General features: G+C 46.2%; 1 protein-coding gene across 6 annotated transcripts in view; it reads right to left on the bottom strand.

Moving 5' to 3' along the window:
* SBF2 (SET binding factor 2) overlaps nucleotides 1-23,806 on the bottom strand; it is a 604,108-nt gene that overhangs the window by 475,981 nt on the left and 104,321 nt on the right. For all 6 annotated transcript variants that reach the window (XR_011024739.1, XR_011024738.1, XM_068260376.1 and 3 more), the window contains exon 2: nucleotides 3,344-3,429. Coding sequence is in view for 4 of the 6 variants with exons in the window: in XM_068260376.1 (XP_068116477.1) it covers nucleotides 3,344-3,429 (86 nt within the window). In the remaining 2 variants the exon portion in view is untranslated. The remainder of the gene's footprint in view (nucleotides 1-3,343; nucleotides 3,430-23,806) is intronic.

Here is a 23,806-nt window from a genome sequence, read left to right on the forward strand (position 1 = left end):
CTGGCTTCATGGTGTGCATTGGTCACCTGACCGGTGGAAACTGAATGCTAATATGATTGTCTGTATGGCAGTGTGAAGTACATTAGCATTCAGTTCCTCTGGAAACAGGGAGCTGCTAATAAGCAGCCATTTGGCAAAGGATAGTCTGTGTCTGCATGGCTTTTGAACTCTGTGTATATGTAGGCAGCCCCATTGTCCCAATATACAAATCAGGACCAACTGAGTCTAGGAACTTCAAGGGCCAATAGCCAGCCACGGCCTTACCTCTGATCTGCTATGAAATACTGTCTCAGATGTGTATTTTGCTTGGACAATTATCACCTGCCACCTGGAGTAGGGAAGTCTTTTTGATGTGTGTGTTAAGATACAATTTTACCTGTGGAAATTAGATCTATGGGGAGATGGGAAATGTCTGGAAAGTTAATTAAAACTAGTTCCTCCCCTTCCCAACGAAATTGCAGCCTCAAGGCATATCTCCCAGCATAAAAGGCAGGGCCAGATGCCTAAAAATCATCTTCTCCTGTAGGGCATAGCTAGCGATGATCCTGAGCGAATCAGAAAAATCGTGACTTCCCAAGACCAAGTTAGACCTCATATTGGTAACGTTTATCCCCATTTTATTTTTATGCAAACTGTCTTGTAACTTTGTAACTTTTATCTTTGTAATTTTTACTTTGTTTTCGTAAATCTTTTGTATATATTATTTTCTGCATTGTTCCACTTTTTCCTGGAATATTAAATCTTTATTTAATAAGTTTGACTTCTGATGTACTAAACTAGCTCATAGCCTAGAAAGAGACTGCAGTGTAATTTACGTTACAAGTTCAGTGCCTGATTGTGCCTTGCTACTGTACGATCGTATTTTGTGTGTAGGTAAGTGATCATGCGCGGGCTTGAGTGACGTCAACGCGTACATGCGTAGCGTGTGACGCGTACGCCAGGAAGTACAGCCGAGAGGAGTCACTGGAGTGATCCCCGGCCTGGCGTTTTTTTGCAGTTTAACAAGCAGTGTGGAGGGGCAGAGGGGACGGTGAGAGGCGGCCACCCGGGAGCTAACTCCACCTAGCCCAAAGAACTTTATCTGTTATCCAACTGCCATATGAATTTGCTGCATGTTTTTAAACTTTTCTTGGAAAAATAAAAGAAGGTAATACACGATTAGAGGCTGGTCCTCTTGTTTTTATTTTTTCTCAACATCCTGCACGAGTGAGAAGGAGAGCCCAGCGGAGCCCAGCAGAGTCAGCAATCACTGGAGGATAAACAGTGGCCAGAGAGGCGACGGGGGGGCCAACACCCCCGGATGCGCGATTTGGTCACTTGAGACCTAAGGATCTGGTGAGTCTGTACCCGAAAGGGGATCTGTATCTCTACAATTTCTTTGGAAACGTGCTTATTGTGGATGAGGGGGAGCGCATGATCACTTACCTGCATAAACTTTACCAGTACAACCTGGCATATCCTGCAGCACCCCATATAACTGTTTATTTATATCTGGACATTTGTGGCTAGGTGCCATTGGAACTTTAAACACCCAGAGAGGTGGTTGTGCCATCTGGGGTGATTTTAAATCAATTGTAAGCGCTGAAATTATCTTTTCTTAAATGTATTTTGTGTGTGGCGTTCCCGTGTTTGGCCTAAGCGCAAAGCTGACCCAAATACAAAAAAGCGGACTGCGTGCAGATCACTCGACAGCAGAGTGGGAATCGTTGAAGTGTCTAGCAGCAGCTAGTAGTGGCAGTAAGAAGTGCTTTGAGGGGTGACAGCCTTGTGGTAGCTTGAATAAGGCTGCTCCCTGCTCAATCTGGTCAAACCTGCAGTCAGTAAAAGTGTCTGCAGGCGTGCCGCAGGGCCGGTTCCTGACACTTGTTTAAGGCGTTTTCAGGATGGGTGTATCGGTCTGAACGACACATACGCTCTAAGAAAGGTGTTTCAAACACAACAGGTGGATTTAATTTAAAATCTTCTCCTGGGGCAAAAAAAAGAGTGGAGTAAGTTTCAAAAAAAAAAAAAAAAAAAAAAAAAAAAGTGTAGAAATTTTTCACTAAACCAAAAACTCCGTCCAAATCCCTTTTCCAGGACTGAGAACTGCTCATCGAGGCGCAGCACGGCCAAACTCTTCTGTTTAGAGACACATCAGGGGAACAGATGAAAGTTATTACAGTGATGATGACAATCACTGATCTTGCAATACTTAATGCAGATCCGCACACACCTCCAAACCTGAGATAAAGCTAACTGAACTGAAAATAAACGCACAAGATAAACCTGGACTGAAAATCAAGGCGCAAGATGAAAAATGTCTGTGGGGGAGTTAAAGGGAACCCTAGGCAAGAGGAATATTGAGGCTGCCATATTTATTTCCTTTAAACAATACCAGTTACCTGGCAGTCCTGCTGATTTTTTGTGCATCAGTAGTGTCTGAATCACGTACCTGAAACAAGCAAGCAGCTAATGCAGTCAGGCTTCAGTCAGAGCACCTGATCTGCATGCTTGTTCAGGGGCTATTGCTAAAACTATTAGAAGCAGAGGATCAGCAGGAAAGCCAAGCAATCAGCATTGTTTAATGCCCCTTTTACACTTTTTTGTCTATCCTCAATGACACAGTGTTTCTGTGTAGCAAAGAGCTAAAATATATGAACTGTTGACCTTTTTATGTATGTACTCCGAGGCAGTTTTCAGCCAGGAAGTGTTTTAAGACTGATTGCTTATCAGTGAGGATTACACTATAGCCTGGCTGGGTCCTGACCTGAGAAAACCAGTTAATTGCATACTTGAATTTTAACTCTTTCAGGCAGAAAAAGAAAGGAACACAGCATAGTCATTTGTGTGCTTACCACTGTACATACAAATGTCTATCTCATCATGTCACTTAAAGGGAACCTGAAGCGAGTAAAATGATTTAAAATAAACACATGACGTAGCTGCAAATGAATATTACATACGAACCTCACTGTCAGTTCCTCTCAGAAGCTCACCATTTTCTTCTTACAGTGATCCCTTCCAGTTCTGACAATATTTTGTCAGAAATGAAATATAGCAGTTATATATCTGCAGCTGTCAGTTACAACTAAATGTGCAATGTAATGTTCATGTAACCCTATGGCTCTAGTGGGTGATATTACAGTTTCACAGTGTGCTGACCAGGAAGCGGTTATGGGGTAATGGCCATTTTTAAAATGGAGGACGGAGAATTCCATTGATCACAGTGAACAATTGGGACGCAGAAGAGGACCGCTGTGTGGTTATTTTGACTTTTTATTTTCAGTTCAGGTTCTCTTTAAGGGTCCTTTTAAGTAAAAACATTTTAAACCAAGCTCATAATCCTTCAATGTGATCCACGTACCAGTTCAATTCCTTGCGGGAATGGCGTATCGCTCCAATCAGTCAGTGGGAACCTTTGAATGATTTTTCCGTATCCTTCGCCAGAACCTGCGAATAAGAAGGAAAAAAACAGAGAACAGCTTAGTCCTGCGTCTCCTAACAATTTACACAATAAATTACAGTTGTTACGATCTATTAAATACAGCCTACAGTCTTAGTTGTAATACCAGCCATGTGTGGGGTATGATAATCGTCCAGTATCAGCATTTCTGTAGTTAAACAGACCTGTGCGTCCTCTCACTAAGACTGCACTCTGCTATGCTACCGAGATGTAAGGAAAGCACAGTCTCACCCCGCCCACTTCTGATTCTCCCCTCTGTCTTCACATAGCTAGACAAGCCTCTAGGCCAGTGGTTCCCAACCCATGTGCCGCGACACATACATGTGTCGCGGCAGCTTCGGGTATGTGTCGCGGCTCTCTGAGGGGAGCAGCGCAGCGGAGGTAAAGCTGTGGGCAGCGGCGGAGAAGGGGGCCATCTCCCCCCCTTCTCTCACCTTAGGGTGCTTTGCCTTCCTCGCTCTCCCCTCCGATCTGTGTGTGCGGCGGCGTTTGGCAGCGGGCGGGACTTACCTTCTGTGTCGCTCCATGCGCCGGCCGGAAGTTCTTGTGTCGCAGCCGCTGCTCTGGTCTGGATCAGGCCAGAGTAGTGGCAAATCATCCCGCGCCGGCGACGAGACCAGACGGAGGACACGGAAGGTAAGTTCCGCCCCTCTGCCAGCCACCGCACTTCATTCCGGAGGAGAGAGCGAGGGAGGGAGAGCACCCTGAGGTGCCGCTCTCCTTCCCTCGCTCTCTCCTCCTGGCTACAATATACTGGGCACATATACCTCTGGCTACATATACCGGGGACATATACCCCTGACTACATATACCGGGGACATATACACCTGACTACATATACCGGGGACATATACACCTGCCTACATATACTGGGGACATATACACCTGCCTACATATACTGGGGACATATACCCCTGCCTACATATACTGGGGACATATACCCCTGCCTACATATACTGGGGACATATACCCCTGCCTACATATACTGGGGACATATACCCCTGCCTACATATACTGGGGACATATACCCCTGCCTACATATACTGGGGACATATACCCCTGCCTACATATACTGGGGACATATACCCCTGCCTACATATACTGGGGACATATACCCCTGCCTACATATACTGGGGACATATACCCCTGCCTACATATACTGGGGACATATACCCCTGGCTACATATACTGGGCAAATATATCCGTGGCTACATATACTGGGGACATATACCCCCTGACTACATATACCGGGGACATATACACCTGCCTACATATACTGGGGACATATACTCCTGACTACATATACTGGGGACATATACCCCCTGGCTACATATACCGGGGACATATACACCTGCCTACATATACTGGGGACATATACCCCTGCCTACATATACTGGGGACATATACCCCTGCCTACATATACTGGGGACATATACCCCTGCCTACATATACTGTGGACATATACACCCTGGCTACATATACTGGGGACATATACCCCTGGCTACATATACTGGGCACATATATCCGTGGCTACATATACTGGGCACATATACCTCTGGCTACATATACTGGGCACATATACCTCTGGCTACATATACCTCTGGCTACATATACTGGGCACATATACCTCTGGCTACATATACTGGGGACATATACCCCTGGCTACATATACTGGGCACATATATCCGTGGCTACATATACTGGGCACATATACCTCTGGCTACATATACTGGGCACATATACCTCTGGCTACATATACTGGGCACATATACCTCTGGCTACATATACTGGGCACATATACCTCTGGCTACATATACTGGGCACATATACCTTTGGCTACATATACTGGGGACATATACCCCTGGCTACATATACTGGGCATATATACCTCTGGCTACATATACTGGGCACATATACACCTGCCTACATACACTGGGCACATATACCCCTGGCTACATATACTGGGCACATATACCCCTGGCTACATATACTGGGCACATATATCCCTGGCTACATATACTGGGGACAACTGGCTTTTTGTCATTATGTGCATTTACTGGTGAAAAGCTGTCTCTTATTATGTGCATTTACTGGTGAAAAGCTGTCTCTTATTATGTGCATTTACTGGTGAAAAGCTGTCTCTTATTATGTGCATTTACTGGGGAAACGCTGTCTCTCATTACGTGCATTTACTGGTGAAAGGCTGTCTGTCATTACCTGCATTTACTGGTGAAACGCTGTCTCTTATGTGCATTTAGTGGGGAAACGCTGTCTCTCATTACATGCATTTAGTCTACGTGTCACGGAGATCTGAACGTTTGGTTTGATGTGTCACGACTCCAAAAAGGTTGGGAACCACTGCTCTAGGCCATACAAGTCAAACTACAGCCCAGGGGCCAAATCTGGCCCTCAGAGTCATTGAATTTGGCCCCCAAAGTGGTTCCCCACTTTGCATTATGTTTGGCCCACTGTAGACCCTCAGTGTAGATGTATTGGAGGTGAAGCCCTAGATCACCAGGGATGCCATATGGGGGAGGGAGAGGAAAAGCACTAAACACCAAGGAACTGTATAGGGGAGGGGGTCACACTAGACACCGGTGAACTGTATAGGGGAGAGGGCCACTAGACACCTGGGAACTGTATAGGGGGGGGGCACTAGACACCTGGGAACTATAGGAAGGGAAGGGGGGCCAGTAGGCGCCAGGGAACTTTATAAGGAAGGGAGGTGGCCACTAGACATTGAGGTTGGCCCACGACTTGTTCCCAGTGTTCAATATCTAGGCCACTCCCATATGTTAAAGCCAAATATTTATTGGAGGACTTGGGTGGGGACATGGCTGAGGCGGTGTTGCTAGGCTGCACTGTAGCCTGGTGCCCTCCAGGGTTACTAGCTAGAGCTAGAGAGTCCATCACACTATATATGTTTTAGCACAATACAGTCACTTCTGTTGTACCGCCGACTTTATTTTAATAAATGCCAAGCACTCATTGCTGTTGCACCAGAGAAGCAAAAACAGCTCCTGTTAAAGCAACAGACCCATCTTGTGCTTTGTACAAGCTTAAAATGCAACACTATGCACTGTGCTAAGTGTAATGTAAACAGGCACCAAGTCAAGCAAATCATTTAAAATCAAGCAATCCTACCTGAGGGGTAAAACTTTTCTACTACAGCAGTTTCTAGGGCCGTTGCCCAGGGCCCCCAAGAACTCAGTGGGTCACCAGGTGACCCCTCAACTCCATATCTGTCACCTGGCAGAGTTTTCTGCAGCATTGTGACATACCGGTCCTGGCTGATCCGCTCCTCCATCAGCCCCATCCCCCCAGTCTTCAGCCTCGTGGGGGCGCCTCCTCTCAGTGACCTGGGGCATGTCATTATGTGCTGGGTCACAAAGGAGAGGCGCCCCTGCGAGGGTGAAGTGCATGGAGGAGGGTATCAGCCGGGACAGGTGAGTCGCAATGCTGCCAAAACTATGCAATTAGGATGGCAACCGGGGGGGGGGGGCAGCAGCCAGCTCAGGGGCCCTGCGAGGTGGATTTGTCACTTACAGGGGAGGAGGGTTGTCGGGGAGCCCCAGGTTAATTTTGCCCCAGGGCCCAATTGTGACTAGAACCGGCCCTTGCACATAATTATTACTCTGACACGTGCTCTATATTTGGCTTTGGGACTTGGCCTGCAGAAGCGGGTAGAGAACCGCGAAACGTGTTGCCAGTGCATAATAAGATTCACTGTGTGTATGAATTTGTCGTTATTGAGGTAAGCCACCGTTTTTTCCCATTAAGTTGTTTTTAACTTCATTTTATACACTCCTGGGCGCCTCTTACCCCCTTTCTGACATTCCAAAGCTTCAGAAAAGTCTTCACCAGGTTCATATAAAAACCCGAGTCGGACTCTGGCTCCACCGAGCTCCATCACCACTCTAGCTGTTAATGCGATCTGTCAGGACGCATTAGATTCCTCGACAAGTACATTAACAATTGAACAGCATGTTAAACAAACCGAGGCATGAATTAAATATCACGTCTCTGAGGTCTAAGAAGAGATGTTTGCCGCTGTTGCGTAATAATTAACAGCACATGTAACTGGCCCAGGCATCTGAGAGCTCTGAAAACCGATCACACAGAGTCTGCGGCCAGCTTGCCCCAAAATCACTCCTGAAGGTTGCTATTCTGGGCCTGGGACACTGCTCAGAGTCAGTAAACAGGGCGACATCTGGAGCGTAGTAGATGGAGGAGCAGGGGCTGGTGTCCCGGGAACTGTGGGTTAAGTCAGATAGAACAACTTTCTTTCACAATCCTCATGAATGGAAAACTACTGGTTCCTAGAAAATCGGCCAAAGCCTGGCTTGCTGACTGGATAATGATAACCGCCTCCAGTGTACAGCTCCTCCCCCATTCTGTTCACAAAGCTCAACCCTGATTGGCTAAACAAGTTAGATTAGCTAAAACCCTGCCCCTCATGTTGGCCAATCAGGCCAATCCTCTGACTCCAACTCCCCAGTTTATGACACCTCCGACTTCTTGTCTCTGGCGGTACGGGGCGGAGCAAAAAATGTTAAATCTCTAGAACGCAGAAGCGGTCAAGTGCCACTGCTTTTTATTGGAAAATTGTTTCTTTATGGGCATTTTAGACCTCTTGGACTACTGTCCTGGGAGAAGCTCATAAAACAAATTCACAGTCATGTACAGTTTTGGGATTACGGTACTAATTCCAAAAGGCTTTGTGGGCATGGTTTAAGGCTCATACACATGTTCAACATAATGCAAAATCAACTGCACAGCATGACCACACAACAAGTCGTTTACATGACAGGTATGTACACACACGCCAACCAACTAAACAACCAACTCACTTAACTACTATGTGTGCAAGCTAAATGACAAACTGCACAACATGTCAGCATTCAAAAACAACAAAGTTGTTCAAAAGACTTGTACACATGTGGCCAACCTGCACGATAGTTGTGCAGGTCCATCCACCGGTTGGATCTGGCAAACAAACTTATCAGTTGGTCATCTTGTTGTTTGCCAGACATACACACACCCGATTGTTTTCCAACTGTGGAGAACAGCAGAAGAAGCAGAGCAGGACGTTGCTGGGAAGACACATGAAGGTGGAGTTGGAGTGATTAGCATGAGCAGAGTGGAGCAGGACAGCAGGAGCAGAGCAGGAAGTCCCCGAGAAGACATTTAGAGGTGGAGTTGGAGTGTTTAGCAGGAGCAATGTGGAGAGGGGCAACAGTAGCAGAGCAGGAAGTGGCTTGGAAGATATATAAAGGTGGAGATGGAAAGATTAGAAGGCCAGCAGTAGCAGAGCGGAAAGTGGCTGGGGAGAGGTAGCAGTAGCAGAGCAGGAAGTAGTTGGTAAGACATATGAAGGTGGAGTTGGAGTGATTAGCAGGAGCAGAGTGGAGCAGGGAAGCAGTAGCAGAGGAGGAAGTGGCTGGGAAGACATATGAAGGTGGAGTTTTGGAGTGATTAGCAGGATCAGAGTGGAGCAGGGCAGTAGTAGCAGGGCAGGAAGAGGCTGGGGAGACATATGAAGGTGGAGTTGGAGTGATTAGCAGGAGCAGAGTGGAGCGGGGCAGCAGCAGAGTAGGAAGCAGCTGGGAGGACATATGAAGGTGGAGTTGGAGTGATTAGCAGGAGCAGAGTGGAGCAGGACAGCAGTTGCAGAGCAGGAAGTGGCTGGGATGACATATAAGGTGAAGTTGGAGTGATTAGCAGGAGCAGAGTGGAGCAGGACAGCAGTTGCAGAGCAGGAAGTGGCTGGGATGACATATGAAGGTGGAGTTGGCGTGAATAGCAGGAGCAGAGTGGAGCAGGACAGCAGTAGCAGAGCAGGAAGTGGCTGGGGCAGCAGTAGTAGAGCAGGAAGTGGCTGGGAAGACATATGAAGGTGGAGCTGGAGTGTTTAGCAGGAGCAGAGTGGAGCAGGGAAGCAGTAGCAGAGCAGTAAGTGGCTGGAAAGACCTATGAAGATGGAGTTGGAGTGTTTAGCAGGAGCAGAGTGGAGCAGAGCAGGAAGTGGCTGGGAAGACATATGAAGGTGGAGTTGGAGTGATTAGCAGGAGCAGAGTGGAGCAGGGCAGCTGTAGCAGAGCAGGAAGTAGTTGGTAAGACATATGAAGGTGGAGTTGGAGTGATTAGCAGGAGCAGAGTGGAGCAGGGCAGCTGTAGCAGAGCAGGAAGTAGTTGGTAAGACATATGAAGGTGGAGTTGGAGTGATTAGCAGGAGCAGAGTGGAGCAGGACATCAGTAGCAGAGCAGGAAGTGGCTGGGAAGACATATGAAGGTGGAGCTGGAGTGTTTAGCAGGAGCAGAGTGGAGCAGGGAAGCAGTAGCAGAGCAGTAAGTGGCTGGAAAGACCTATGAAGATGGAGTTGGAGTGTTTAGCAGGAGCAGAGTGGAGCAGAGCAGGAAGTGGCTGGGAAGACATATGAAGGTGGAGTTGGAGTGATTAGCAGGAGCAGAGTGGAGTAGGGCAGCAGTAGCAGAGCAGGAAGTGGCAAATAGGGGTTCAGCACAGCGTGCTCCATGTAAACAATATAATTTTATGCAGGATCAGCTCAAGTTCCAGAAGCTGAGTCATTAGTATGGTTTATTTACATTATTCACGAGATGACTTTGAGCACGTTTCTGAAATGTCTCATGAATGCAGCTGCTAATTATGCTCCTCACGTGACCCCGCCTTTGCAATCTACATCTCATAATGTGGCGATACGTCCCCGTAGGGACCGTCTGCACCTGCATCACGTACGCAGTACACGCTGCGGAGAAGAACAGGCGTACACTTGGAAAAGTGATTCCTATACCACAGTTGCTGGGCAAGGTTAGACAAGCCTGGTATTGTGACTGTGCCAGAGGTAATTAGTCGCTGGTCTATAATATCCTTCTAATCACAAGATGTGCAAAACACAAAGAGGCGCCTTTTCAGCGACAGACGAGATGTGTGCGGAACATTACAGGTTCAATTCTTCTGGATGATTACACAAAACCACATACAAATCGCAGCTTGTTCTTCTCATCTTAGTGCAGTGCGGTAACTTGCGTATTGTAAGCTGAGAAGTCTATAGGCGCTACTGCAAGTTCTCTGTTCAGGCAAACTGCCTCTTCAAACATCCAGAGCTTTTGTGAAGATTTCATTGCGTGCGATTGGATGGCATGGATGTGTGACCAGAGCTGTGGAGTCAGAGTCGAGAAGTCGGAATCGGTGGTTTCATGAATTGAGGAGTCGGAGTCGGTTGATTTTTGTACCACAGTTCTGGTACGTATTAGACTAAAGAGTCGGAGTAGAGGAGTCGGAACTATTTTGGGTACCTGGAGTCGGTGGTTTCATAAACTGAGGAGTCAGAGTTGGAGTCGGATGATTTTTGTACCAACTCCACAACCCTGTGTGTGACAGCGGAGAGAGCTAATGAAAATACACATAACAAGGGCCGGACTTCTGAGAGGTTCCCAGAGAATACTTACGACTGTTTCTAGAGATGCATGGTGAAACTGGATGAGTAACAAATTAAGGCCCTGTTAACACGGAGGCTGGTTTCACACTGGAAACTGGCGGCAGCGGTACGGTGCGATCGGATGATCGCAACGCTAAAAATAGCCTTCATGGATTTCCGTGTTAATACGCAGTAATCCGCTTCTGGCTAACAGTGTGGAGTGTTTAACAGGAGCAGAGTGGAGCAGGGCAGCAGTAGCAGAGCCAGGAAGTGGCTGCAGTAGCAGAGCAGGAAGTGGCTGGGAAGACACATGAAGGTGGAGTTGGAGTGATTAGCAGGAGCAGAGTGGAGCAGGGCAGCAGTAGCAGAGCAGGAAGTGGCTGGGAAGACACATGAAGGTGGAGTTGGAGTGATTAGCAGGAGCAGAGTGGAGCAGGGCAGCAGTAGCAGGGCAGGAAAAGGCTGGGGAGACACATGAAGGTGGAGTTGGAGTGATTAGCAGGAGCAGAGTGGAGCGGGGCAGCAGCAGAGTAGGAAGCAGCTGGGAGGACATATGAAGGTGGAGTTGGAGTGATTAGCAGGAGCAGAGTGGAGCAGGACAGCAGTTGCAGAGCAGGAAGTGGCTGGGATGACATATAAGGTGAAGTTGGAGTGATTAGCAGGAGCAGAGTGGAGCAGGACAGCAGTTGCAGAGCAGGAAGTGGCTGGGATGACATATGAAGGTGGAGTTGGCGTGAATAGCAGGAGCAGAGTGGAGCAGGACAGCAGTAGCAGAGCAGGAAGTGGCTGGGAAGACATATGAAGATTGATTTGGAGTGATTAGCAAGAGCAGAGTGGAGCAGTGCAGCAGTAGCAGAGAATTATAAAAATTTCTTATGCGCTGCAGACGTGGTTCGCGTTCCAAAATTTTTGTATTTAACAATATGAGTCAATACTAATAGAAAGTCTGCGCTCACAAAACGCAGGCCAAAAATACAGAAAAACAGAAGAGATCTCACGTTCCTTAATGTCCAAGGAAACAGTCCCAAAATTGATTAAACTGTGTCAACTTCTCTGCATAAGCCTTGTTTCACGTCACATGCAAAAAAACAGAAGCACATACATTTAGTGTGTAACTGCAAGACTGAAGTATATTCCAACACCTCTCCAAAGTGCTCTGTCCGTCACCTCACACTACACCACCAGTGCTGGAACCCCCCCCCCCCAAAGTGCCCGCACTCACCCAGCTGTCCTCCAAAGTATCCGGAGGCTAGAATGATAGCTTTTGGGGGTTACTGGACACTTAACAGTCCAGGCAGTCCACCTCTGCTTCTAATTAGAACATACTTGCTCCTCAGTAACTAGAACTCAAACGGGCTGACATAGTGTAAAACCATAAAACATTTTAATAATTAAAAAATATTGCACTCACAAGCGATGGCTCTTAACAAGCAGTTACACACTATGTATGTGCTTCTGTTTTTTTTTGCATGTGACGTGAAACAAGGCTTATGCAGATCGGAGAAGTTGACACAGTTTAATCCATTTTGGGACTGTTTCCTTGGACATTAAGGAACGTGAGATCTCTTCTGTTTTTCTGTATTTTTGGCCTGTGTTTTGTGAGCGCGGACTTTCTATTAGTAGTAGCAGAGAATTGCATTACAGCTTCAAGGACAATGTAGTCATCTTGAGAGGAAAAATAAAACCTGCCCTCTGCCTGATTCCCATGGTTAGCACAGTCGAGGAGGTGAATAAACATTCTGAAAGATCAATCTATTTGATGCCAGGGTACACTGTGTTTTCAACAACAAAACGTTTTCGCAATCCTATGAATCATAAGCAAGGGAAAACATGAATTGGAATAACTGATATATAAGGAGGGGTAATGGGTAGGCACCTGAGATAAAAAAAAATACGAGGTGATGCTTACAAGTATTGAGCTTCCTGCTGGATTTGGTACAGCAGGCAAAGGGTGTATGACAGTACACCTGATTGGCTGACTGGCGTCTGCTGGCCAGATGGAGGCAGGTTATTGCTCTAGCTGGAAGTTAGCAATTGTGTTTTTGTGCAGTTGGCATTCAGTTTAGAGGTGGTGGGGTGAGTTCCTTGGAGGTGAGAGGTCCAGGGCTTGCCCACACTTCCCTCTAGGTGTCGCATGGTGGTTTGGGGGCCCCAGCGAGTGAGAGAGACCTGGGGCCCCTGGGCTGTCATGTGGACCAGCGTTTGTGATTTAAAATTTCATTTTTGCGGCTTCTACGATGCGGTTGACAGGTGAGTGGTTAGGGAGGGGACCGTGTGGGAGATGTGCCTACACGGGGCGTCCCTGTAAACGATGCAATTCACGATTGCGTCCAACCGAAGCCTCCCACCTGAATGCTAATTTATGTAATTCCTGCTGGATTTGGTACAGCAGGCAAAGGGTGTATGACAGTACACCTGATTGGCTGACTGGAGTCTGCTGGCCAGATAGAGGCAGGTTATTGCTCTAGCTGGAAGTTAGCAATTGTGTTTTTGTGAAGTATTGAGCTTTACCCAGAAAAAAACTGAGCTAGATAGCTGTAAATTGCAGGGTGTACCGACTTCTTTGTCTATTTTCAATGATGCAAAAATCAACTACCTATGATATTAACTTATCTTTTTTTTCCAGTCCAAAGTGAACTTGGCAGCATCTCCAAAAAAGATCAATGTAGAAGAGTATAGAACCATAATCAAAATCTTGTGTCTCCAAGGGAAAGGTGCAAAGCAGATTCACCACAGTAGAACAATAGCAGATCCGGCACAGGTTGCAGTAAACCAGTATTCTTTTATTCCAGCAGGTACATACAAAACAGTGGAAGTAAAGAGGTGGTCGGCCTAACAGCCGTTTCACGGGTTCCCCCGCTTCTTCAGAGGCACAAAAGATGCAAAGCAGATTCATGATGAACTGTCACAAACTTTGGCAGGGCTGTGGAGTTGGTACAAAAATCATCCAACTCCAACTCCTCACTTTATAAAACCACCGAATTCAACTCCGATTCCAGGTACCCAAAATTGCTCTGACTCCACAGCCCTGAACTTTGGGTGACAGCAGCCCCTCCTATGCAACAGTTACACGTTGGGTAGTCAATTCTAAAACTGGCCATTTTGGTGTTGAAAGTGAGACCTAGTGGAAGGCCTGTCACTGTCTCTGTGCCTTCTACTGTGAAAGCCACCCATAACATGATCATGGAAGATCGCCAAATATTAACCAAAAGTATTGCTACATATCTGGCAATATGACGTGAGAGAATTGGCGCCATTATCCACAAGTACTTGGAAATGAAAAAAACTTGCCGCAAAGTAGATGCCAGAACTTTAGACGACCGAACAAATGAGGAGACGCTTGGAGATATCGGTGGCTGTTTTGGAACATTTTGCAAGAAATGAGCCTGGACAAACAGTGATGAGACATCGATCTACTGTCCTGAGACAAAGGAACAGTCTAAGAAATGGAGGCACTGTGGTTTCCCCAAGCCAAAGAAGTTCTGTGTACAAAGGTCAGTGCAGAAGCAAACGGCAACCATCTCTTGGGATATAAAGGGAGTTCTGCACGTGGACTACCTCCCAAGGGGTTTAACCTTTAATGTCACGTATTAAATGTTCTGTATTGACAAAGCTTGGGCAAAACATTAAGAAAAACGTCGAGGAGCTCTCCAAAGGTGTCGTCTTGTTGCACAACAATGCCTTGTCACACGCTGCAGGTGACAGTATTGCAAAAATGGCCTCCGTCAAGTGATGCCCCATCCACCCTGGTGGAGGCGCCCTTGAAGATATACTACTACGGAACATTATATAGATGAAAAGTGTAATGTCTTACCTTCTCAGAAGTACAAACCATTAAAAAAATGGAAAATATATATTTATCTTTTCCTTCTTTTAATGGTTTGTTCTTCTGAGAAGGTACGACGTTACACTTCTCATTTACAGCATGTTATGTAGTAGTACATCATCAAGGGCACCTCCACAAGTGTTTCTAGTATAGCCTATACCCCCCAAGAGGTTCATAGTCATGAGGACCTTGGTGCCCTCAGAACTTATCCAGGAGAGCTACCAACCAGCCTATGCACCAACAGACCTGGGACACCGAGCGGGGATGGTTATATTCCCGCAGCCTCAGAAAGTCGTTGCAAGTTTTTGCAACCCACCCTTGTTAGTATATTACTTATACATGTGTTCTTACAATTATCTCCTTATTCCAAGATACTGCACCATTGGGCTGTTAGTCTCTCTCATACCACAGATGTTTGGAGGTTACAGGTAAACATCAAGCATCGATTCTTTTTCCCCTATCCACCCTATTCGCCTGACCTGGCTCCTTTTGACTATGGATCAATTCGGAGAGTGTGTGGTCTACCGACACTATGAGGTACACAGTCCTGTCACTGAAAGTGAGAGATATCAAACATCCAGACACCACCCTAATTAGGAAAGCTGCGTGCTCATGATGCCGATGACAGATTTATAGAACATGGATCACTGAGAAAGGAAAACAATATCCATCAGGCACGGTAGCCTAACAGCCGTTTCGCAGGGCGGTGCTTCTTCCGAGGCTGGTGTGAATCAGCCTCGGAAGAAGCACCGCCGTGCGAAACGGCTGTTAGGCTACCGTTTTTGCCCTGCATCCACCATCACCACCCTCTGATCCGGTAGGACATCTATCTCATATTGTAATATTGACTTTGCCATCATAGCACGAGTTGTCTGCTTATGACTTATGCTCCTACCAATGAACACAAGGAATTCACATATTGTGATCCATATCACGCTTGAATCCTAAATAAATACAATTCAACTGCAGCGCCTGATGGAAATGGTTTTCCTTTCTCAATGATCCATCTCCTTTTGACTATCATCTGTTCCCCAAAATAAAAAAAACACCTAAAGGGACAACGGTTTAAGGCTTAAAGTGTACCTGAGAAGAGGAAGGGGGGAATTATACATTCCTGTGGCTTTCTCCAGCCCCCTCCAGACATATCGCTCCCTCACCCTCCTCCTTGTTCTTCTGTCGGCACAGGCTCAGTACGGCCGTGCATGCTCCCCAGTTGCGCTGTGCAGTAGTGCACAGGCACAGAGGGGCTCTTGGCGACGGGAGCACGATTGGGGCAATTGGCCCCAAAACAGAGGTCTTTTCGGGGTCAATTGCAGAAGATCCAGGAGGAGGGCACGGGAGCGATAAGCCTACAGAGTGGGCTTGAGAAAGCCCCAGGTATGACCCTCTTTTTGCCTTAGGTTTTCTTTAAAAAGCTGCAGTGGAGATGTGACAAGCGCACTGACATGCTGGGGGAAGATGTAGAAAAGTATGGCAGTTACAGCATCCTAGCTCCATTTATTCTGGGTAAGGCTTAATGCTTGTCAGCTCCCCCTCCCTGTGGCTGCATGAAGTCCGCAGAGACTGGGCCAGGTCATGTCTGGAACTGTTATACAAGTCTCCAACTGGATCCCGGTTAAATGATTGACACCGGCCTGCTTTCTGGACGGGCTAATCTTTAACCTGGCTGTGCAAGGTCACATTCTTTATCATGGCCAAGATACTTTCACTGCATGGCCCAGGCGAGACACCGAAAAAATATCATGTATTTCGAGGAAAAGGCACCCTCTACAAAAAAGCAATTTCAGGGAAATGTTTTGAGTTTTGCATAGGAATCGTTTGGAAAGGGATTCATTGCGGTTTATGCCCCCAGTGGACAGATTTGCCCTTACTTCCTTTCACTGGCACCTCAAAGGACCTGTACGGAGTTACCGTTCATGATTTGCCTACTTAGATGCCGATTAATAGGACACGCCCACAAATGGCTCTCATCTGCCACATTACGGTGACGGGGTAATGTTAGAAGCCCCAGGTGAGTTCAACTCTTTTCCCCCCCCTAGCCCTCTACAGTAGTCCTTTAAACACAAGAAAATAGTTAACAAAGGAACACGTTTTTGATCTGAGGAAGGAAACCCGTGCAAGTGCCCGAGAGCACACATACCTCACAGGATAAGCTATACAGGGTGGGAGGAGTCGCCCCGGTGTCAGTGCAAACTACCGATTTAGGAGGTAATAAAGAACAGTTTTACCTCATTATGAAAATTAAAGAATAATTTATTGGACACCAAAAACAAATTTGGGTTTCATCCACGTCTTCAGTTTGTACTTACACTGGGGCGCCTCCTACTACACCGTTTAGTCTAGCCCCCCCTTCCCCCCTTCTTCCCTCTTAGAGGTCATCGCTGCAACCAATACCCAGGCAATATCCAGTGGACCTTTTCAAATAGATGCCGACCCAAGTCCGAAAGAGGATAATTTATTGCCCTCCTTCGTTCTCCCCTTCACTTAATGTCTCATCCTGTGACAAGTGTAAGTTAGAACAGTAGAGGGCGCTCTACTGTTTGAACTTCGCCTTCTCACAGGACGGGACAGGAAGCGAAAAGAAGACGTCGGAAGAACTGAGAGCCTGCAGGGACCTGGGGGACTTGGACCTGGGGGACTTGCACTGGCGGACAGCTGATATTACTGCTGTGTTGGTTGTCACCCTATCGAACGCCACCAACGATGCGCTCCCGACCCGCCGGCAATCGAGCAAAATGTTTTGCCTGTACAGATCGTCTGAATCGATTGATTTCGGATGGAAATTTGGTTGATTGGTCAACATTTACGTTAACGATTTCACAGCAGTTTCGGTCACAGTGATCGAATCTGCTGTATTTCGATGGGAAATAGACACCTTTAAGCCCAATCTACACGATACGATTCTTTATACGATTCGATTACGATTCTATTTACGATCTGATTAAATCCAACATGTCCGATTGGGATTCGATTCGATTCACTTCGATTTGCTATTGCAAAACAATGGCAAATCGAATTGAATCGAATCCCGATCAGACATGTTGGATTTTATCGGATCGTAAATAGAATCGTAATCGAATCGTATAAAGAATCGTATTGTGTAGATGGGGCTTTAGGGTGTCCTGGCACCCCATCTCCTCCAGATTATGCCAATAAATCAGGAGTAAATCTATCCGGGGAAATCAGAGCTGTAGTGTTATAGTGAATCTGTCCCATGATTTCTCCTCTACGCTCTCCTCCCTGTGCAGCCGGATAAATGCCCAGCGCTATCGTGTTTACTTTGGTTCCCAGAGATCTTCAGACGTCCCCATGAAGAGACAATGAGCGGGGTCGCATTTACTGTAAACACGGGTTAGAGAATAACTCTTACGAAAGAGCCGTAAAATTACTGTAATTTGCTGTGCGCTCTAATTTGTAACCAGCGCTGACCGCTGCTGTACCGTCGAGTCAGATCAATGCGGGATTGTCCGGAAGGAGGAGGACAGAGTTGGCAGACTAGAACTGCGCACAAGAAAAGGCCCAAACCTCTAGATGATGTAAAAAATGATCCTACAAAGCTCATTACCTTCATACTGGAAGCAAGTTGGAGCTAGCTTATACTTAAAACAGGATTGTCAGCCACAAAATCAAATTCCATTTACCCACAGTTCTGTGTTTATTATGTAGTCTACATGCGGTCTGCATTGGATGCATTCCAATATAATCATAAATGTTTCTGCTATAATTACTATTATCTCGGTAGCCAGGCTCTGTTCTGGTACATTGCTGGGGAGAGGGAAGCTTGTTATCTCCTCTCCCACATTCCTGCTCCTCACTGATTGGCCGAGGGCAGTTCAAGGTGACAGGAGGCTGAGAAGGGAAATACACCTCACCTCTCTACAGAAGCTCCGTTAAAATACGATCTATGCTGTGCTCACATGTGTTTACAAAGCAAGCTAGATGTGACAGTGCAGTTTTTAGTGCAGAGCCCAGTGGGGAGGAGGTCTAGCAATGCACACACCATTTCAAGCAGGAGGGGAAAAAAAAGAATAAAGGACAATGAAAATGGACCAATCTAATTTTACCTCAGCAGGATTTGAATGGCTCATATTCAAGCTGCATAAAGTTGCATACAAAATGTGCATAATGCTGCATCAACTGAAAATGATTTGCATCTCATTAACCATCCCTATCACGCTAATATTTTAACACCAGTCAGTATAACAGGACGTGGATCAGCACGACAGGCATGCAGCTAGCCATTTGTGAAGGAGGGGTCAATAGCAAGAGCAGCCACTATCGTTCCTCTCCAGACAAATGCATTTTATAGGCAACCATGACGGATTTTGAAAAATGAAAAGGATTCTCGACATTTCCCCTCTCAATGAACAGTGATGTGATTTGTGACGACAGAAGCCTGTGCATTCTGTCATGCTAAGCCTCTGTCTAAACCGTTCTGATCCCGAGAGTCCCGTAAATCCAATCCCTGTTTACCCAGAATCCTTCATTCCCCTCCTGCTCAATGTATACGATGACTGATTTGCAGCATTCCTATCACGGGTCCTCTTGTTACGATATGAGAATATATAACGCTGTGTGACCGCTTCATCTCATCCCATTACAGCCGCCGTGGCCTGTTTGTTTCAGAGGGACACAGGAATGTGGCGTGTCATGCTTGTGCAGTTATTTAATAAAGCTTTGACAGCATCCGGGCTTGGGGGCAGCTGTTAAAGGATAACTCTGGCATCGTTACAAATTGACAGCACAGCTGCTGAATAAACTGCTTCAGCTGAGCAGTGACAGAGGAAAGAGACCATACAGCTTTCAGTGTGGCTAGAGTGAAACGTGATCCGATTATTACAGGTCATTGTTTAAATCAGAGACCGTAATAGCTGTCTGTACAGTGCTGCAGATCTCTCCCATGCTATGACCTCTGGCACCAGACTAATGTTAGGTACACACGATGCAATTTTCTGACAGATTTACTGTCAGATCGATTATTTCCAACATGTCCAATCGAAAGGTGGCTACACACCAAACAATTTTTTAAATATCTGTTTAATTTAAGAATTGCAATCAATTTTTCTGAGTGATTGCAATGCCTAATCTACACGGGTAGATGAGGCTCCGATCCAGGGGGTTGATTAGCCGCCAGATCGCCTCTTCCGCGTCCCCACGCGTGCCCGCCGCGCCCCCGCTCGCGTGCCGGATTCGATTCCCCACTCGTCCCCGCCGGCGCCGCTTATCTTCCGCTCGATTCCCTGCCATCGTCCCCTCGCGGGGAGCGAGCAGGGAATCGGCGGTGGGGAGATCCGTCCTGTCGGATCTTATCGAGCCGCATCAGCGGCTCGATTGATAAGGAACATCGCCGCCGCATCTACGCGTGTAGATGCGGCTTTACATTTCAAAAATATGTCCAATGTACCACACACGTGTGTTCAATTTTTCCCCAATTATGATAAAAATGATTGGAAACTGACAAAATTGCTTGGGTTTGTATATTAATAAATTGACAATCTAACACACACCATACAATCTTTAAAAAGATTGATGAAAAATATCTGGCATTCCGGATCGATAAAAATCGAAGAAAACGGGAAATCCGATCGGATTTTTCAGTCAAATGAAAAAAATGCTTTAGATTTTTTTCTGGAGATCCGATCGTTTTTATCGATTTGCCGCAAAATCGGATCATTTTGTTGTATCGTGTGTGGCCACCTTAACAGAGATCTCTATGGAGAATCGATCAGAAAATCAATCGGAAATCAGATCAGACATGCTGGAAATTATCGATCTGACAGTAAATCTGTCAGAAAATTGCATCATGTGTACCTAACATGAAGGTGCCCATACATCAGAAGATGTATGGGCAGATCGACCAAGAAACAGATCTCTCTCATCAGATCTGATTAGAGAAAGATCTGTTGCCTGTCCACACACCACAGGCCAATTCCCCATCAATTTAAACATGAAATCTCTCGGGAATCAGCCTTGTGAGGCCACATCCGTCGCCGCCCCCTGCGCTGTCCTTTCAGATGTGATATTCATACTTTTCCTGTCCGTGTCCGCCGCTGTCTCCGTCAGCAATCCGCATACTTGGGGCGCGTGTATGCGGATTGCGAATGGAGCAAGCAGCGGACTCGGACAGGTAACGTATACTGCACAGGGAACAGTTTACATTGGGGGTTTCCGTGTTCATCCTGATATCGCTCACCATTACCGCCATGCATACAATTGACCACGATAGCCCAATCGATACATGCCACAAATTTCGGGCCGAAATTGGTTGCATCATCAATCGAGCATGCTCTTGGCGGCACCAATTTTCTTACTATTGGATAATAATTATCAATTCAGAAGGTCGATCAGCCACCAAGTCGATAGATGCAGGGCTGTGGAGTCAGAGTCAGAGTTGAAGTCAGAGCAATTTTGGGTACCTGGAGACAGAGTCTGTGTCGGAGGTTTCATAAACTGAGGAGTCGGAGCCGGATGATTTTTGTACCAAATCCACTGCCCCGGTAAGTATTAGACTAAGGAGTCGAAGTCGAGGGGTCAGAGTTATTTTGGGTACCTGTAGTCGGAGTCAGTGTTTTCATAATCTGAAGAGTCGGAGTTGGAGACGGATGATTTTTGTACCACAGTCCTGGTTAGATGTATAGCCACTTTGGAGCTTGCACAGCAACTGAAAAAGTGGGACAGAAAAGAATGTCTTGTCTTTCCAGATTTGAGTTTGTTGAAATACGACCCTTGAGTAGAGGAAGGAGCCTGACCCACTACAATCCCTTGCTGTAGTTCGTAGGGGACATCGGCAGAACTACAGTAGTTCTGCCGCTGTCCCCTACGAAAGATCCCCAACCACAGTTGTGGTCACAGGCTACTGAGCATGCCTGGGGGTGTCCATGCACCTCGTTCAACCTCCTGTGGCTGGAAACGTTCTGTGTTTAACCACTCGAGGACCAGAGGTTTATTCCCCCCTAGTGGCCAGGCAATGTTTTACAATTCGGCACTTCACAACGTTAACAGCTTATTGCTCAGCCATACAACTTAGCACCCAAATGAATTTTACCTCCTTTTCTTCTCACAAATAGAGCTTTCTTTTGGTGGTATTTGCTGCTGCTATTTTTAAGCGGACCTGAACTCAGAACCTCCTCTCTGCTCTAAAAGATAAGCAACAGCATAATAACCTTTACAGAAAAACATTTCTTTGTTACAGCTGATACAAATCCTGCAATAAATCTGCAGTGTGTCTACTTCCTGCTTTCATGGCAGCAGACATATTGTTAACATCCTGTGTTCACAAATTAGCTGCACTGCCATCACTGAGGCGCTGAGTTCTTACCAGACCCCTATTTGCTTGTGCTCCTGTCTGATTGCCTGAGGAAGCGGGGAAATCCCGTGAAACGCGTAGCACCTGGGAGTACCAATAAATTGTTGTTGTTCTGACTGAACATTAAGTCTCATACTGGTTCTTGGTCTCTATGGGCGGTGAGTCGTGATTAATGTCTCCCCCCAGTTTTTAATTTTTGTTATGCTTTTATTTTTTTTGGCACCTCTGGTTCTTACCCTCATTAAATGGCAGAGGAGGTTCCTGAGCTGACACAGCTGAGAGATCAAATTACAGCTTGTGATTAATCACAGATGAGGGGGAATTAGACAGGCTAAACTCTCTAAATACATGCAGGGTGCATTTCTCTATGTTTTCGGTCTGTTCTGTGCAAGAGTACAGATCCACTTTAAAAAGTAGAAGGAAAGTCAGATCTCCAAGCAGAGAGCCAGAGGGAGATGGACAGAGATAATAAACAGAGGGAGAGGCCCCAGCATAACAAACCTCCCTGTATATGGGTGTATTAGCCAGGAACGTGGCATGTTGAACACATTATGGCAGCGAGCACCTGAAGCTCAGAGAAGCGGCCAGTATTCAGGTCTGCTGGAAGAGCGGATGGAGGATCTGACCTCACTTGTCAGGAAGAGATGCCAGAGCGCTCTGCCTGGAGAGATGGGTGCACATCACCTCAGCGGGACCACACCCGTCTCCAGACCAGATAATGCAACACACAGCCAGGTGGCAGCTCTCCCAGCCTACAGGCCAAGTGTGTGTCTGTCCGAGGGGAGAGGCTGGATAACAGGGAGAGAAAAGATTGGGGCAAACGTGCCTCTATTTCTCATTTCATGAAACGTCACGCTCTGTAGAATTCTGGCTGAAGAAGAGGGCCAGTCGCACGAACGGGAAGATGGAAAAGTGGAACGACTTTTACACACTCTCCCCCCCTTTTGCGTCTTGACAATCATTATACATTTTATTCATCATGTTACTTTTATCACTGTCATTACCAATTCTGTATTTTGTATCGTTTTTGTATTTTGTCTCTAATTATGTATCTTGTATATTGGTGTATAGCATTATCTGTATTATTATGTACCCCATGTTCGTTTCTTACTTTGTACAGCGCCATGGAACTTGTTGGGGCTTTATAAATCAATAATAATAAGAATAAGAATACACACAAAAAGGGGAGAGCCCAGTAAATTGTTGCACCATGTATCATGTCAAATGAGAGTATGTATATTCACAAGTCTGAGTTACCTCCAAGGCAACCACTGAAATGGCAGGTGGGGAGATTAGACCCGACCCTACTCGGGCTTGCAGAGTCAGTCTCTGTAGCAGGAATGGGGCCAATACCCCTCCATGATAGGTGGACGATCGATAGTGGTATAACAGAGGCACCAACAAATGTAGAAAATTCCTAACACTTAAAAAGGAAATCAAAACGAGGTTGTGGTAAACTTTCCTTCTATTTGTATCCTCAGGTAGTCTATTTCAAAAAAATATTTTTTATTGATCACATTTAAGAAAAAAACTCCAGGATGCAACGTGTCATGTGGGACACATCCCACTTCATCAGGCGAAAAAGGGAGTATCTGTGATGGGAATCCCTTTTTTTTCCCTGATGAAGTGAGCTGCATCTCACTAAACAAGTCGCATCCTGGAGTTTTTGTTTTTTTAAATGTGATAAATATGAAGTGGGTTTTTTTAAAATTGACTACCTGAGTCTACAAATAGGAGTTACGTTTACAACAACCTCTTTTTGATTTCCTGTTCAAATGTAAGGCATTTTCTAC

This window comes from Hyperolius riggenbachi, chromosome 11, assembly GCF_040937935.1.
Source record: "Hyperolius riggenbachi isolate aHypRig1 chromosome 11, aHypRig1.pri, whole genome shotgun sequence".
NCBI lineage: Eukaryota > Metazoa > Chordata > Amphibia > Anura > Hyperoliidae > Hyperolius > Hyperolius riggenbachi.